Source organism: Balaenoptera ricei, chromosome 5 (assembly GCF_028023285.1).
Source record: "Balaenoptera ricei isolate mBalRic1 chromosome 5, mBalRic1.hap2, whole genome shotgun sequence".
NCBI classification, from domain to species: domain Eukaryota; kingdom Metazoa; phylum Chordata; class Mammalia; order Artiodactyla; family Balaenopteridae; genus Balaenoptera; species Balaenoptera ricei.
The window spans coordinates 4,881,151-4,894,993 of NC_082643.1; the positions used below are offsets into that span (position 1 = coordinate 4,881,151).

General features: G+C 34.6%; 1 protein-coding gene across 3 annotated transcripts in view; it reads right to left on the bottom strand.

The window, feature by feature from the left end:
- The window catches only part of FSTL5 (follistatin like 5), a 708,623-nt gene that overhangs the window by 51,057 nt on the left and 643,723 nt on the right, over nt 1-13,843 (bottom strand). For all 3 annotated transcript variants that reach the window (XM_059923874.1, XM_059923877.1, XM_059923875.1), the window contains 2 exons: nt 11,322-11,429; nt 7,171-7,295 (listed from right to left, as the gene is read on the bottom strand). In XM_059923874.1, the coding sequence (XP_059779857.1) occupies nt 7,171-7,295; nt 11,322-11,429 (233 nt within the window). The remainder of the gene's footprint in view (nt 1-7,170; nt 7,296-11,321; nt 11,430-13,843) is intronic.

The following is a 13,843-nucleotide window of genomic DNA, read 5'->3' on the forward strand; positions in this document are numbered from 1 at the left end:
GTTTTTTAAGATAGTGCACAAGGCTCTGAGAATTTAGGGAACTGAGAGGTCCTGACAGTCTAGAGTTTGTGTTTTTGTAGAGTGGAGAGGGAAGGAAGAAACTCAGAGAAATGGGAAAAGCGAAGGTCATGGTTTCAGGATTTATAAGTGCTTCAGATATTCACTATTTAAGAGCATAGCTAGATAGATAAAGTTCCAACTCCTGGGATATTTAAACCCTATTTGTTTGTTAGTTTATTTCTCTGTGGGAGGAATTAGCATATAAGCATGAAGGGAGCAAAAAAATAATTGAACCTCACTGAATTGTGACTGCCAGATCTTTATCTAGGAACCGTGTTTGGAAACAATTTTAATTGCTACTCATCATGCTAATAATATACTTTTCCTAAAAAGACATGAAACAACTCATATTTTCAATTTCTGATGTGTTTGGGCTTCAATGTAACCAGATAATTTTAGTGCTAAAACTGTATCTCCATCCACCTGGCCTGTCCATGAATCAAGTCACAAGTGTAGAGTTGTCTTGATATATGGCCAGCCATATATGTAATTTTGCTTTAACAGATTTGATAAAATATGAGGGAGAATGATATACTTTACTAACTTTCACTTTCACAGAATGTTTATTTTTTCCCTTAGAGAAGCTTTAAGGAAACATCTATCAAACCCAATCCCTTCTTAATCATTTTCTTGCTATAACTTATAAAGAAAAAGGAGTGCTAGAGACCTCTCTCCAGACTACCATGGTGCCCGCTACGCGTTATTTCCTCTTTCTTCACCCCTTGAGTGGCAACATAGCCATTGGCTGTGCAGGGATTATGGCAGATCTGACCCTGGATAAGCCCCTAGCCACTTATTGCCATATTTGATTGCAATCACTCATCAACTTTTGAGGGTCCTAAAAAAGTGACTCTAGTTACCACCTTCATCTTTTCCAGCCCACCCACAATGAAGAATAACACTGAGGTTCACTTTCCATAAGATTAATGAACTATCCAATCTGAGACATTCACTGGAACCAACTTCACCTCAGGGTATGTGCTAGGGAAGAGAGGAGTATATCAGGAAGAAATTCTTGGAACATTATTTGTTTGTTTTGGTTAGCAAGTCAACTGCAGAAGAAGACAGAGTGTGGAAACTGACATTTTCAGATTTTTATAGAAGTGCCTGTTGCTTTCAAGGTCTCCCTGTCACTGTGATTTACAGATACACACTCTATTCATCTTATTGTTTATCATGTGATCATTGATTGAAACACACACACGCACACCATCCCAACTATAACCATTAATTTTAAGACACTATGCAATCAACCAATCACCCCTAAAGAAAAATGACAATAATAAAAATATCATTTTCCCAACTGCTCCATATTCCTCTCAAGAAAAAGGAGTACTTTAAAGGTAGATTTCTAGAGAAATGTAACCCAAAGGAACAGGAGAAGTAGTTTGAAATTCTAGACAATAAGATCAAATGTGGTATCGGGGGTGATTTCAAGGGTAGGCAAGCCTTTCAAAACATCTCGGATAGCGATAATGTTACCTAAGTTGCTATCTTCCCTTTCTATATATAGCACTAGTCCTGGGATAGGTACGTAAAACAGAAATGATTGCCTTCTTGTATTTACTATAAGCATCCTCTGTGCCAATTTACACTGACCTACTTGAACTGGATGAGATTAAACTCTAGTTGCACTCCAATTTGAGAGTGGGCAAGAGATGGGAGAGGCGTGATTTACAGATGCTACGAGGGTCAGACTGTAAATACATCTTTTTATATCAACTGACACCTGTTTTCAACTGTATCAAAGGTATTGTTTTAGTCAGTGAAAATTTTAAAGAATTTCTATTTATAGCCCTAAATAGCCCAAATGTTAGCTGTGCCCTTGTATTTAGGTAAAAATATCTTGACGGTAATAATTTTTCTTACCTTCCAGCTATTTTTATTCATGACAACACGAAACCTCTAAGAAAGACTTCTGCTAATTGTTGTAGCACTACTTTCTGGCCTTCTTAGTGTCTTGCACTAAGCTTTATCAGATTTCCCTGCTCTGAACCACACTGGCCCCTTCTAGTTCTCACTTTTATACCCCCTACGACCACAAATAAACCATTTGTTGGAGAATTATCTAAGATTTTCTAGGGAGATCCAGTGGAATTGTTTCTTCACTCATTGCTTGACTACCTGCTACCCATGTTTCTCTTCCTATTCTGTCGATTTTCTTCACCGCTCCAATCTTCATACAGAAATTTAAAAAAAAATATGGTAACATGATAAATTACTGCCAAACCTATTGTTTTTCACTTCTTATAGGCAAATTCTAGTAGCACCTGCACAGAAAGTTGTAATCTTTACATATATTACAAGAAACTGACATTTACATTTTTCTCTTCAAAATGGTGCCCAAAATAAAACACAATCAATTATGTAAATGTCTTTTCTTTTTGAGATTTGATCTTTAATCCAACCACTGTAACACAACCATTTTTCTGAAAACAATAAACTTATTTTTAAATTATTTTTAAATTTCTGGCTAATTAAAAAATTGATAACAAAAATCATTAAATTCCCATGCATTGGCCAGATCATAAAAATTGTAAGAGTAGTAGAACTATAATATTATTCAAATATATCTATGTACATGTAATGATATAATAACTTAATTCTTTGGATTCAAATTATGAGTAAAATAATGAAACATTTTGCTTTACATTTGTAGAGCACTTTTGATTATAAAGATAATAAATTAGTTCAATTTCTATGACATTAAATAGATATAATTGACTCTTCTGAGAATTACACATGCATTTTTATTTTTAATAGTCTCTTTTAATTTTACCTATCTGGATATTTTTGTACATAGAAGAAGATAAAATTATAAATTAAAATTCTTCATATAAGAAATTTATATTTCTCAGGTCATTACAAAACACTCCTTTTATAATGCATAATCTCTTCAACTTTAGAACTATGATTCATGGTTCATTAATGACTTGTTGAAATTTAAGGTTTTTTCAAGAAAATTTTCTATTAACTGCCAGTCTGAAAAATGTCTGTTTAGTATACATTGCTAGTTAACTGAATGCACAATGAGTTATTAATGTGAAAAATACATCATTTATTACATATTCAATGATCTATTTTAGTTAAAAAAAAAACGTAAGATATAAAATGTTTTATTCTTACTTAAAAGCAAAAAGGCATATAATTGTACAGTGATTTAAATCAATGTATTTCAATAAGCATCAGAAAATCTTTTGTGTTATTAACTAAATTTCAAGTAATTTATATTTTCTCTAAATATTTAGGGGGTGGATTAGCCAACTCACACTCAGATGTATTAAAAATATCTAATATGGAGTTTTAATAACTTTTTAAAAATAAACTCTGAGTCAATAAGTATTAATCAGTCCCTTTCAGAAGCTCAGGAACTATGGGGGAGACAGGAGTGTAATATACCCTCTCTCATCTTCCAGGAAGTTTAGTTTAGTTAAACTAAACTGTATTCACAGTTGGAGCTAATAGACACCAGGCTTAAAGACTGGTTGCATGCTGGCCTCGAGTTTTTCTGCACCATCTCCTGGGCAAGCGCTCATATTCAAGAAAGAGACAAGGATGCCAGCTTGGTTCATTAGCCAGAGCTCAACACTTTAGAGACCCTTTTGATTTAGATCAAACGTATATTGCATTGGTATGTCTGGTTGAGCTCAGCCTAGGGCTCAGGTAATCTTCTGTTGTCTAAAGAGAAGGAATGTGTAAATATCAATAAAACCCAAAGAAGTTATTTTCACTAATAAGCTCTTATGCTATAGTATAAAATAGAAATAATGGTATGTGGCCTGGACTGTGCCACTCGGAACGGGATGGAATTCAGCTGGGGAGCTGAATGAATGGGTGGTACCAGGCCATCATTCTCAGGCGTTTTTTAAGTGAAAATTAATCTCCTGAAATTCAAATTCCTCAGGACACTCAGAAAGGTATCTACATTAGGCTCTGAAGAATTTCTACAGTGCTGAGAACTTCAAACTGTCTTAAAAAGTGAACATCTTTCCAAATAATGATTGATTAGTTTTTTTAAGCTACAAGTTTATCTTTTAGTATAGATGTGAAGTAATTTTGTTTCTCTTAAATTCTTCAGTTTTGATTTACGTTACAGACTAAACAAACCTGAAAATTATAGATAACAGAAAAAAAAATAAGAAACCAAGCAGAGAGAAAAAAAAAAAAAAAAAACGTTTAGCAAAACTGTAGCTAATTGCAGGGTAGCCCTTTCTCCAGTGTACATTATGAGTAGTTTCGACACTACTATTATGGGCAGCTTAATTTTCAAACATTATGTTACTCCAGTCCCTAGAAAGAAACGAAGTAAGCTGGTTTAAGTCACATTTGCCAATGGCAGATGGTGCTGCTGGGGCATTCAGGCTGAGATCTGTCTGACAGGAGATGTAAGTCCTTCTTCCTATTTACTGCTTCCACGCACACCATTCCTGTGTGCTTGACGCCGTGCTGGTGGCCTGTCAGATCTTGTGTTAGGTGCTGAGAAATCAGGTACATAAGAAATACTTTCTTCCCTCAATATTACGTAGTCTGGTTTAGGAAAGAGTGTAACACTTCCTTCTTTATTTCCATTCTTGTGAGAAACATGAATTAAGCGCCTACCAGTTTTGAGGCACTAAGGATATAAAATCCTGATGCACATCCAGAAGTTTTTCAGACACAGGAGATATAAATTATTTGAAATGAGAGAGTAGCAATCTGAGAGAAATGCAGATTAGTGTGATGAGGGGTCAGAGGAAGAAAACTAATATTAATTAAATGCATATTATGTGTCAGACCTTCTGCCTGGCCTGGAATATACACTCAACACAATAGTCAGAAAATAGTCTCAAATTCTGTTAAAGACAATTCTTAAAAAGAGCAATCTCAGGACACAAGCCACATTTAGGTAGGAAAAAATGTTCCATGAATTGGTAAGAGAAAAGACTATATCTATCCTTCAGGTTTTCCTGATGTGGAAAAGATCCCCATTATGTTAAAAATACTTTTCATATTTAACAGTTTAGTTTCGGAAATGCGTGCTAATTTTTACTCTTACTTTTCACTTTAGCAGTAGGGATAATTACTGTGAAATGTAATAGGAATTATGATGATCATTCACATTCATTAAAATGGGACTCTATATGCTGGTAGAATTGCTATAACTTAATATAGAATTCTGACACGTATTGGCAAAACACCTATGCATTTGACTATATATCCCTAAAAGAAATAAAGACATTTAAAAATATCCTCAAGCATACTTTTCAGTGTTTCTCCCAATATATAGAAATAACTGAAATAAAATTTTGTTTTATTATGTGTTCATATTATTTGTGTTCACATTATTATACGTGTTCACATTATTTGCATGCTCCTCTAATTATTATTAGCTCCAACTTCAGCTACGTAGTAATCATTTTGACCCTCAAGAGGTGTGATGTTCTGACAGCATATTGTACAATACATACAGGCCCAGAATCACACATGACATCACTGCAGCCAGACAAAGTTAAACTCCTGCCTCTAGTAGCGATTTTACCCTAATGATCCAATTTACTTGTTATAGGGGAAAAGAAATACCCCAAATTGTATACTATTAACCATATGTGTCATAGATATAGGAATTTTGACCCAAATAATTGTGTTAATAGTGCATTTAAAAAAAAAAAAAAAAGCAAAGTTGATAATAGTATATTAAGTACAGTAACAGGGAATAGGAGAATGAGATAAATAAAAGCAAATGTTACATATTAAATTATTTATCAGTAATAATTTATCAGTAACTTGAAAATAACAAAAAGATATTTATTAAACATAACACTCAATGCCAATTAAATAAAATTTTATCCTCAATAGATAAGTATAAGAACATTATATATTTTTTAGATATCACCTCAAGAGGGGCCATTTTCAGTTTCTCTGCTGATTTCTTCAGTCTCTTAACTATTATAGTGCTTGCACTCGGACCTAAAGATTATTACTTTAATGCAAATGCAAATACTTCTCAAATATGCTGCATTTTCAATAAGTTCTACTTATTTTCCATAAAAACATGTAATTATTGTGACATGTATAAAAGTATATTATAATTTTTAATCACTTTATTGTTGAGCACATAATAGGTGTTCTGAAAATAATAATCAGTTACTTGACAAATACATTAAACTCTTTGAAAACATATACTTGGCTGTCCAAACAATAGTTTCTATATCATATCTTGACTGTGAGCCCCAATTCTAATTTATGAATCTCCCTTTTTATTTTTGCAAGTTGAATTTTTCACTCTTTCGGAATTCTTACAACTCCAACTTTTAGACAAGATAATTTTCACGCTAATTCAAGGGAAACAAATATATACAAGAACCAAATAATGGCTCATATAACATACATGAAGCAGTTTCCTCCTATCCAAATTCCCTTGAAATAGAGAATAAAATATTACTTTGGTTCAGATTCACTAACATTGCTAAGCAATACTTTAAATACTTCAATAAATTATCAAGAGATATAGTATTAGAAATTGTGAATATCCAGTCTCCCCCTGTTAAGTATTTAAACCACTTCTGTGAACCTTTAGAGTGATGTCATTAGGAGTTATTACTTTTTTACCTCTTGTGAACACAGAGAGATATAACACGCCCACACATTTTCTCAAAGTGCAGATCTCACACATTTCATTTCAACTTACCATACTCCCTGATACAATGTTATATTCATTTCTATATGGGCAAAACAATACAAGAATGTTCTTATAATATGTTGAATAGATCTTGATGCAAGTGGCCCTCTTCTCTGAAAGGAACTCAGGCCAAGTTCAAACATCAGCATTTTGCAAAAGCCTAATCTGAAGACCTTAAGAGCAATTTGCCAAAATATTAACTGTAAGATTGATTTAAAAATGCAAGCATACCTTTATAGATTCACTTCTCAATTACACATAAAAGGGAAGAGAAGACAGAAAATTCATCACTAATGTTGATCAATAAAAGTTCATCAAGCAGACGAGACAGAGCTACAGTACAATTATGTGTATATTTGTGGTATAACTGAATTTTTCTTTTGGTGATTTCCCGTGGCTTTCTACCAAGATTAGGGAGAAATCTAAAAGTCAATGCTCATCTGAGCACTCACCTCACGTGGGTGATGAGGAGGGTGGCGGTGGGGATGAAGAAGTCATCGGCTCGGTCGAACTGCTTTCCCACAGGCTGGGTGTGGATGGTGTGGTGTGGCGCGTCCCCGCTGGCCAGGGTTATCACCTAAACACAGCACCACGTTTAGATCTTGGCCATGCAGGCCCTTAACGGGATCAGAGATGAAATAAATCTCTGGCGGTTGTTTGCACAGACTCTTTGTTTTCAACCTCAAAATTAGTACAGTGTTAAGCAAATTGCAATTCTGCGTTTGCTTATTTTCAGTGTAAAAGTTTCTAAAAGAAAAAAATGGGAGACATCTTTTTCTTGAACAATTTCTGCCTAAAAGATAAAATAAACACACATATAGGTAACTTCTGCATTATAAAAATGTTATTGCTATAATAAGAAATATGAAAGCAAGCGTACATATGACGTAAATGAGATGCTGGCTTTCTTTTCTTTCTTCCTTCTTCCCTCCCTCTTTTTCTCTCTCTCCCCCTTCCTCTCTCTCCCCCTTCCTTCCTTCTTTCCTTCCTTCCTTCCATCCATCCTTCACAACTTGATTGAGGAATAAATGATATATTAAAAAAAAAAAAAAACTCCCCCTCTTATACAACAGAGTTGTAAACATAGGACAGAAAACTCTAAAATATATCCTTTGAAATATTTGCTCTTAGAAATCTTAGAATAGATTACATCATATTTAAAAAAGTTTCCTTTTATAAATTGAAAATAATAAATTTGAGTAAGTTTTAATCAAAGAGGTCTCTTCCAACTATTCATCATTAATTGGTTTTTAAAACTTTCATAGTTCATTAAAGAAAAGGTCACTACATTTAAGCTCTTTTATCCCATTTTGCATGAAATTCTATCAGTTCTTTCTTCTGATTTCTCATACCTTCACAGCTGTCCTATTGTCCCTGCTGCACAACCATTGTTCTGTGTTAGCTTTTTAAAGTATTTTCCTGCCTTTATTTTACCCCTTTTAAATCCTTTCTACATATGGGCACCAAATCAAACTTCCTAAACTTCTGACTGCCTAAGTTAAACAGACTTTCTTCCCTCAAAACTGGGTGTCTTCCTTTGGTTTTTAGGACAGAAGGAGATAGCAGTTTTAGTTTTAGATTTTTTTTTTTTACTTTAAAAAGTTAATTTTTGTTCATTGCAATGAGCATAATTTTGTTGCGCTACATTGGGAATTGCCAAGTTCAAGAAAATACAGTAATTATTGTAATAGTCTTTTGTTTCGTACCTCTTACTTTCCTAGAGGGCTTTGGCAGGATATCTATTGTTTTTAGTGTTTTTAATTCCATTTTCCATATGGAAAGAGCAGCCAACTACCTTGAATGTTTCCATTCATGAAAGACCTCTTTTGCCAAAACTAATCATATGGCCTCACTCAACCAAAAGAAGTCCCCCCCACCATGTGCCCAGAGGAAGAGACAAACAAAGTATGTGATAACGCTTTAAAGACACTCTACCTATTTTATTAATGAGTAACAGTGAGAAAGTCCTCACTGGATTTTAGCCATTCATAATTATGCCTACAAGACTTTAATGAAACTCAACAGGGGTAATAACAATGGAACTGTCCAAATTTTCTTCCCTTTAGATTGTATAGAGGTACATAATTCTCAAGCTGCATGTATGTGTATTTGAAATTAATAATAATACTTAGACTGACAGCAGCAATAATAATACTGAGAGCTTGCTATGGGCCAGGTAACACTTAAACAACACTATAATGTGTGTATTGCACCCCAAACTTACTGATGCAAAAATATTTCATGCCACTGACGGCAGATTAACTGGACCTCTCTTCTGCACTTGGCAACATCCTAGGCTGTAAAAAATACAAAGCCATTTCCCCAGTTCCCCTCAGTCTGGACTTTGATGGGTCGAGGTCCTTCTCACTGATGGAATTGAGCAGGGAGTGGTGAATTGCCAGGTTTGGGACTGAGCTCACTGAAGGACACAGACTGATCTGTGATGCACCTCAATCAATAAGCCCAATCTTGCAACAGTTCTGAACTCATTTCTAACAGCATACTGCTGCTGGCCTGTCTTTATGTGATGCCTGCTGCCAGCCCAGAGCTACCACCTCCCACTGTCACCCCATCTGGCTGGGTCCTACTTCCTGGCCAATGGAAGAACGCAAGGACTTTATTCCAAGTTGTTTCCTGGGGATATTTTCTTCTCTAATTGTTGTGCGTTTACAAGACACTACATACAGGTTGCAAAACTGTGCAGATGACAGACTAATCAGTTTTAGATTTTTACAGAATTTCTTAAGCTTTCATAAGATATAAGTGCCCTTTAAAAAGAGAAACATACTATGATAAATATTCAGACTTCATCTGAGAACACTAGATGGAAAATCACTGTCTTAAATACATAAAATTATGCCAGTTTATGGGTATTAATTAATTAATTATAAATGTGACAGAAAATAATACATATTGCTTTCATAATCGACAAAGATGTACAGATTTAATTATACTCAACAGGAAAACACAAAGGAGGGCTTTCAGATCCTTGATAAAATGTTTTGCACCTTCAAGGGTAAGAGGGTCCCATTATAAGATATAACACATTAGGGCTAAAAGGTTACTTCCTAGCCCTCAAGACCTGGCGTCAATCTCTCTTTCCAGTCTAATCTTTCACCATCACGGCACAGGGACACTCTAGCAAAAATGAGAGCTTGACCATGTTTTTGGTTTCAGTTCAATTTCTCCAGAGGAAAATCTGTTCCCCTTTCAAACAAATCTCAAATCCTATTTCTTTGGAAGATATTTTCTGGTAATCCTGTTGGGAGACAATTATCCATAAATATCTTGACATTTCCGCAGAGTCAGGTCTTTCTGAGCAGAAAAGCACGCCACCTTGGTTAAAGGATGATGGTGCAGCAAAAATGCCTTTGGAAGCTAGAGATAGAGTATTTCTCCTGAGAGATTTAGAGACTTAATTCCTCTGAGCCAATTACTGAGGTGCCAGAGTACTGACCTTCCCCTCCTCTCCCTGGAGAAGATTTGCATGCTTTCCAGACTAATAATTCCTTCTCTCTCACATGAGATGGTGGGTTGAGGTGCCAGCAGCATAAAATAACTTAGAGACACATGATTCCAGGCTCCTCCTGCAGTAGGACTGTGCTGGTCACGAAGGGTGACACTAGTCTCTTACCACATCACCCCATAGGGGTTGGGGCCAGAGAATAAATACTAACAGGTTACATGGATAAGAAATGGTCTGTTCTCTGATCCAGAGACCCTGTGTTTCCTGTCAGTCTATCATCTATGATCTATCTATCTATCTATCTATCTATCACCTATTTATCATCTATCTGTCATATACATACATAAATACACATACACACTCTTCATGTAAATAAGTCTTGTTGTATGTCGTATTCTAAGAGTAATTCTCAGTTCTTACATTTTATTTTATATTTTCAGATGTGAAACTAACCTTTCACTTCCACCCACCAAGTATTTTAAAAATTCACTAAATCTTATTAGCATAATTTTTATTAAACATTCAGAGAAAAAGAACCTGTTTTTAGATGGCTGGACAATGTGTGGGAAGTTTCTCATCAACTCTACAGATAGTCGCTGTCAAAATGTGTATATATGTATATATACCTCTATCTGTCAATTTCTCATGTAAACAATTTCAAAACATAAGCAAATTTCACAAAAATGACAGTACATATTCCCAATGAGAAATGAACCTGCACTCAGATAGTAACATACTGTGTGTTTGGAGAACACTGGGGACCTGCTTTGAGACTCTGTCTAACTCTCCTGGTCTCTGTCTCACAGGACCCACCCTCCAGGCCCCATTTAAAAGAGATGAAAACAAGAAAATTCTCATGAAAATTCGAGGGAGGTAGGAAACGTAAATCATAATATTTTTTTTCTTAATGGCTTCAGCTTTGTCATCGTAGGTTATTCCTTTTGCATATAAATCTAATGTTTGGAATGTCTGAACTAAAATATTTTCCAAGCAAAAAAGTACTTGAGAATCAACATTTTTTTCCCTTACTGTGAAGATCTAGGTGGAAGAATATCATTGTTAAATGGTTATGTGTCCGATTAAACATTGAAAGGTTTAAAGATCATTATTTTCTCAAATACACTGAAATGTACTTACCTGTAGTGTTGGAGAAGTCTTTTCCATGGTACCCCAGCTTAGCACCCAGACCTGATCATGTGATTTGTCGTAGTGCAATTTAACCGGGATGGGGTCTGTGCTTACTGCCTGTAATAGATAGAAGTCGAAAAAGTTTTCAGACCGAAATATTAGTTTAAAACTAGGCCAGAAATTATAGAAAAATCTAAGAGTTTAGATGTCAGATTTAAAAAGTATGTTGACAATTATCTAATTTTCTAAACCTTTATTTGGTTAATTTGGAAATATGATACTTTACTCAAATATAGTTTTGCACAATTTTATATAGTCTTACATTCATTCATTACCTATGCAAATGGTGTTTAATGGAGAAGCTATTTAGAAACTCAAGATATGAATGATTAATATGTGCATTTTAATCAACTGTTGAGTATAGGTAAGAACTATATTTATACTATTAGATTTTTCTATCCCACTGCTGGTTATGGGATTTGACCATTTATAATGCTAAAATGCCAACAATCTGATATATAGTTGTAACTCTAATAACAGATTACCTAATTTAGTTTCCTTAATGAGAAGTCTAAAGCCACAGAAAAAGAAGAAGCAATTTTTTGTATCGTACTTGATATGGTAAATGTATTGTTCTGCTAATATTTATAATATCTAGCATTTACTGAAAACAAAACTTCCAAAACACACATTGCTGCCAGGAAGTTATTTCACTCACCTTAATTCCAAGCTATTTATATCATAAGCTAATACCTTTTTGAAGTAATTACCTGTAATATTAATAGTTAGACATTTTCTAATTTAATAACATAGAACAAATTGTTTTCAATAAAACAACCTTTATCCAATATTGAAAACATTTCTTTCCAAGCTCTATTGAATATCCTTAGAGAATTTCCCAAGTCCTAGTTTATAATGTAATTCTCTTCTCAGTGGATTAAATGTAAACTATAGTTGTAGTTGAATATATAGAGATTCACATTTTAACTAACACTTTGGCAATTTAGTCTTACTAAAGTATTTCTTTTCTGAAATCTTGCCCTGTATTTTATCTATTTAAAATTCTCAATATTCTTGGATTAGAATTAATTACTGGATTTCTGAAAAGACCTATTTAAGCATTTCTGTATTAGTGTCCTCACCCCTTTCTTTCTGGCTAACAGAGCCACAATAACATTTTGGGTTCAGGTGGGCAGTGATGTTCTCAGGGAAGGTAGCCCACCTGAGGACCAGCAGAGATTTAAGCCAATGACTAATCTTATTCCCCTTTGACAAGTGTGAAATTTCCCAGACTCTCTAGAGGTGAGGGGTAGTCACATGGCATATCCTAGTTTACACATCATAAAGATTAAGATGATGAATGATTTCTGAGAGTGAAGCATTTCCATCGAAAGAGACAATAGCAGGAGGAGATGTCCAAGCATCACACTTTCTCCTTCTTCCTGCTTTGAATGCTGTCAGATGAGGATATTAAGCCTCCATTTCTAAAGCCATTTTGAGGTCATGAAACAATAAGCTTAAGAAGGAAAAACCACCACTTTGAGGATTTAGCAGGAGAAATATGAAAAGAGACTGAATTCTCCGTGATAGTCTTGAATTGCTGCACAAACCTAGAATAACTCTCCCGAGACCTGATGTTATTTGGGGTAACTATATGGTTCTATTGCTTGAGGAATAGCTAGTCTGCTATTTGGTGAATCGTACTCAAGGGAATGCCAGATGTTTCATTTCGATTCTTCATGCACTGATCAATAATTTCAACGGGTATATAGCAAAAGAGCCATCATTAATCATTACACTAATAGCAGAGCAGTAAGACTCCTTTGATGTTTCATATTTTTCCCTTTATATGTTAAACCTGATCTAGGTATGATTATAATAACCTATTTTGCATGCAACTTAACATGGAATAATCTTTAGGCATTTAAAATGTTAAAGATAAAATAATTCAATAGGCAATAACAAAAAGACCTCATTGTTAATCAGTTGTTAGGATATGGTTATAAAAATAGCAAAGATCCTTAGATAACTTTATAAAGTAGGGACCAATTTGAATAAAAAATTTCAGTTTGCCAGCTCTTATAAATTTCTTTTCTTTTCACTTGGCCCTTCCTAAATATTATCTTGTAAGGACATACCACAATCCATAGGTTCTGTTAATGCCCCATTAAATGTGATAAGGAAACTGAGACACTTATCTTACCAGTAGTCATCCAGCCAGTGAACAGCAAGCCTGGGATTTGGGTCTGTGCTCTTTCCCAAAGTGGGAACCTCCCTACCTATGAAAGACCATTCCTCCTAGTTGACAGTTTCATTCCTGACAATGTGTGGATATGTTGCCCTCTTATTTATGCTTCATAGATAAGAAATATTCTTTTGGGTTTTTTTTGTTTGGAGGGTGAAGAGAAACCCATGGGACTCAAATATATGCAGTATCATTTGTATAAGCAGTACAATCCCAGGGGAAAATCACTGAGAGGCAGTATACACCATGCTTATGAGCATGTATTCTGAAGCTGACTTCAAAACTT